This window comes from Galeopterus variegatus, unplaced genomic scaffold, assembly GCF_000696425.1.
Source record: "Galeopterus variegatus unplaced genomic scaffold, G_variegatus-3.0.2 Scaffold465, whole genome shotgun sequence".
Lineage (NCBI taxonomy): Eukaryota > Metazoa > Chordata > Mammalia > Dermoptera > Cynocephalidae > Galeopterus > Galeopterus variegatus.
In genome coordinates, this window is record NW_007726576.1 from 102384 (window position 1) to 106912 (window position 4529).

At 45.8% G+C, this 4529-nt stretch overlaps 1 protein-coding gene across 1 annotated transcript; it reads left to right on the top strand.

Annotated features, from left to right (window-relative positions):
- The first annotated feature begins 404 nt into the window (after positions 1 to 404).
- Positions 405 to 1172, top strand: GJB2 (gap junction protein, beta 2, 26kDa). Its single transcript, XM_008569084.1, has one exon. The coding sequence runs from the start codon at positions 450 to 452 to the stop codon at positions 1128 to 1130; it is 681 nt and encodes a 226-aa protein (XP_008567306.1). The 5' UTR covers positions 405 to 449; the 3' UTR covers positions 1131 to 1172.
- The last annotated feature ends 3357 nt before the right edge of the window (positions 1173 to 4529 follow it).

Sequence of the window (4529 nt, forward strand, 5' to 3'; positions counted from 1 at the left end):
TTGAGGCTGCACATGGATCCACCTGCAGAACACTGAGTAAGTTGTGCAGAGTCAGGACTAGCCAGGAGTATCCACGGGGGATTCAGTGGGCTCCATCAGACCTCATGAGTGCCTTTAAACTAACGAATGCTTTGTTCCTGGTGCTCCCCCACACTCCAGATTTTTACTGTGTGCTAAAGATTGGGCGAATTGCTCAGGTGAACAAACTACTCTTTATTAGAGAACACATAAAAACATGTTCGGGATGGCTTGGGAATTATACATTTAATCTTATGGCAAATTGTTTTCGCCTTTTTTGGTGAGGTTTCCTAAGAGTTGGTGTTTGCTCAGGAGGAGATTTAAGAGCACTTACTTACCAGACGCAGGGAAATCTCCAGATTCTGATCGGATGAGTGATTCCTGTGTTGGGTTTGTTTGTCTTTTCCAGTGCAAACCGCCCAGAGGAGAAGATGGATTGGAGCACACTGCAGAGTATCCTGGGGGGTGTCAACAAACACTCCACCAGTATTGGAAAGATCTGGCTCACTGTGCTCTTCATTTTTCGCATTATGATCCTCGTGGTGGCCGCAAAGGAGGTGTGGGGAGACGAGCAAGCGGATTTCATCTGCAACACCCTGCAGCCCGGCTGCAAAAACGTGTGCTACGACCACTACTTTCCCATCTCCCACATCCGGCTGTGGGCCCTGCAGCTGATCTTCGTGTCCACGCCGGCGCTGCTGGTGGCCATGCACGTGGCCTACTACAGACACGAGAAGAAAAGGAAGTTCATCAAGGGGGAGATAAAGAGTGAATTTAAGGACATCGAAGAGATCAAAAGCCAGAAAGTGCGTATCGAAGGGTCCCTGTGGTGGACCTACACCAGCAGCATCTTCTTCCGCGTCGTCTTCGAAGCTGTCTTCATGTATGTCTTCTACATTATGTACGACGGCTTCTCCATGCAGCGTCTGGTGAAGTGTAACGCCTGGCCTTGTCCCAATACGGTGGACTGCTTTGTTTCTAGGCCCACGGAGAAGACTGTCTTCACGGTGTTCATGATCGCAGTGTCTGGAATTTGCATACTGCTAAATGTCACTGAATTGTGTTATTTGCTAATTAGATATTGTTCTGGGAAGTCCAAAAAACCAGTTTAACACTTTGTCTCACTGTTAGATGAAAGATAGACAGCATGAAAGGTTGAGGCACCCTGTGCTTAGCTGTCAAGGCTCAGTCACCAGCATTCCCCAAGACAAAGATTCTGGTCCTAAACGCAATCACTTGAAGCCCCTGTAGGCCTCACGTGAAACTCCAGATGCCTCTCTCTCCTAAAGTTTCCAAACGAAGGCCTAATTCTATGCCTGCATTAATTGGTACTAAAGTTAGTTCCGGTGAGACCCCGTGCTGGCAGGGGTTACTGGTGTAAGGTACTTTGATATTTTAAACAAAGGCCACTGGCATCTGTCTCTCTATCTCTAAGGACAGGAGAGAAAAGCCAGGTTCTGAAGAGGGCGCTGAGGTTTGGGTGTCCCTCCTGGGTTCTCTTTGTCAGTTTTCCCTGAGTTGAAGGTAAACATAGAGAATCTTGGTTCTTTTATTTACTTTGGAAGTTTTAACCTCTAACAATGGACAAAGTTACCTAATGCTTCAAACTCTATTTTCTTTTTTTTTTTTTTTTAAGTGAACACTTTAAAGTAAGATGGGTTCTTTTGATCTAAGATGTTCTGGAAACCATTAGATGTTCCTCCTATTTCAAAGGCTCAGATTGTGATATGTAAATGGTGCGTGATTAGATACTGTAACTTAATTAGACTATGGCCTTTTGGTTATGAGTAACTGGCAGTGCAGCTGAGAGTTTCTGCACCGTGTGGTTTGTGGCACACGACAAGGTTGCAGCCTCTCCCAAGTGAGACAAGCTAGAAGTTCTTAGTGATGGCTCATGATAGCAAATGGCCTCATTTCAAAAATGCTGGTGTAATCACACGAGGACTGCAGACTGGAAGGGCCATCAACCAGCACCTGCGACAGGCCGGCTCCACACGCCCTCCCTTCCCTTACAACGTTTGCTTTTCCCATTACATGGTGAATGGTAGCCGGTGTCAGAAGGAACGCTGGTTTAAAGAGGTGGCTTGGGAATTTCACTGCCACACTGCAATTTAATGGTGTGGAATGAATTGGGGTGGGGGGAGGAGGGAGTTGCTGGTTTGGAAGAACAGACTGAAAGACTGGACCTCTAAATTCTGCTGATTAAAAACGAGTTTTATCCACTTCAAAAGTTTGCTTGCTTCCCTCGTCAGCATCCAATTTTTTAAATGAAAATAGAACTAATAGACATTTGGAAAAGATAGAAACTAAGGTTTAGATAACTATGTAGCAGTTTTGTAGGAGAAACTGATTCCTAATATTAGTATGCTTGATATGGCTTCCAACAAATGGTACTCAAAATACTTCAGTGAGGGTGAACATCTTCCTGTTGCTAAGAATAGCATTGTAAAAACATTTTGTAATCATAAATAATAGCTTTACTAGCATGCTTGTAGCTAAAGTAATTTTGTAATGTCTCAAATATTATTTAAAAAATTAAAATATAATTAATTCATACAATAAATTTTAAAAATCTGATAGTTTTTAAAAGAATAGCAAATTTTAAATTTCACATATAGCAATTTTTGTGTAAGCACATCAATATTTTAGATATTATAACACCAAACAGGTAAGTTAACAGTGTCTGTCTACCATTCTGGGATTCTTCTGCCCCACTTACAGAAAAGCCTCTGTCACCAGAAAAAATTGGTGGGGAAGGCAGAAAGATTATTTCTGCCCAGCCCCATGCTTACTGCTAATGGGATTTTGATGACCACTGACCTAGGCACAGCATGGCACAAGGACTGGAAATGTGGCTCAGAACGCTGAGTGTGTTTACATGACCGGTCTGGCTCCTAGATGAATCACAGAAGCAGACACTTTTTAAATGGATTAAAAGGGACAAAAAAACAGCCCACTTTCACCCAGGTAATAGAAAAAGGATAATAGTCCTTACCTACCTTCAAGGTGCTTTGCACATAGTCTCTTAAAATAACACAACTTTTAAAATAGATATGTTCACTCCTACAAGACACGAAGCTTATTACTCTCAAGGTATTAAAAGACTGGGCCAAAAATAATTACAGGCTAGTAGCAACCACTTAGATAGAGAAGTCTGGCCACATGCCCGAAAATTAGAGCTTGCACTTTGGAAATGATAATCCTGAATATGTATCTCAAATCATCAATTTGCAGTTTGCAGGAGGTAAGAAAAACCCTATTTAGAAGGGCCTCCCGCCCACTGAGCCCGCGGCATGTGCAAGCTCTGGTTTGCAGCAGTGGGTCCAGCCCAGCTGCTAACTCTACCTGCATGAGACTCATTAACAAACTGGGGGACGTGGTCTTGACTCTTCAGTAGATGTGTAACCGTCAGAAGAGAGGGGTGGCTCAGGCCCACGAAGCAGGAGGTAAGAAAAACCCTATTTAGAAGGGCCTCCCGCCCACTGAGCCCGCGGCATGTGCGAGCTCTGGTTTGCAGCAGTGGGTCCAGCCCAGCTGCTAACTCTACCTGCATGAGACTCATTAACAAACTGGGGGACGTGGTCTCGACTCTTCAGTAGATGTGCACCCGTCAGAAGAGTGGGGTGGCTCAGGCCCACGAGGGAGGACCAGTGGAGTGTCCTGCAGGGGCCTGGGGCCTGGGCTGCCCCCCATCACCCTTCCTAATGATGAACTCAAGAGCAGCCACAAGCGCTGAGCAGGTCTAGGTACACAGGAGCTCACGCACTTGCCCCGACCTCAGTTTCCTCACCTTAAAACAGGCTTCCTGAATACTCCCCAAACTTAGTAGCAATCAAATAAGATAATTTATGTGTAAAGGTTCTCCACGTAGTAAAGCACTAAGTAAAATATTGTCATCTGTCTTCCACTCGATAGATTCCCAGCTGGAAAGATGATGGATGGCATTTTAGAGAGAATGACTCAAGCAAAGCTTGATAAACTGCACAGCTGCACAAAGCCTGAGATAGGATGACATGGGGGCAGTAGAGACCAGCGACATGAGCCGGGGAGGAATGGCTGAGAGCAAATATAGCAGCAAAAAGAGACCAGGTGATGGCAGCTACCTGCAGTGGGAGAAAGACCAGCACAGGGAGCTGCTGGGGTGTCTGGCCAGGGCCTCCCCCCACACACACACACATCACCACGACTCTGTAGGTGTCACTGCATTCACTCCTCACAGCAGCACTGAAGTAGGAGGCCAGCAGGCAGCGTCATTCCTGTTGAGTGATCAGGAAGGCACAGCTCAGGGAGACAACATCATGCTCAAATCCCAGAGCAGCTGGTTCTGCCACACAAGGGATGTGAACTGCACTTCGAGAATTCCTCTGGCGCATTTAATTCCTGAAGCAAGCGATGGACAGCACAGGGACTCCCCATATGCGCCAACGTTGGTAGGGTTCAGGGCAATCCCAGCCTCAGAGACGCTTCGTTCCGTTTGCGCACGACTCTAATGACTCACTTCCTCAGCCTGT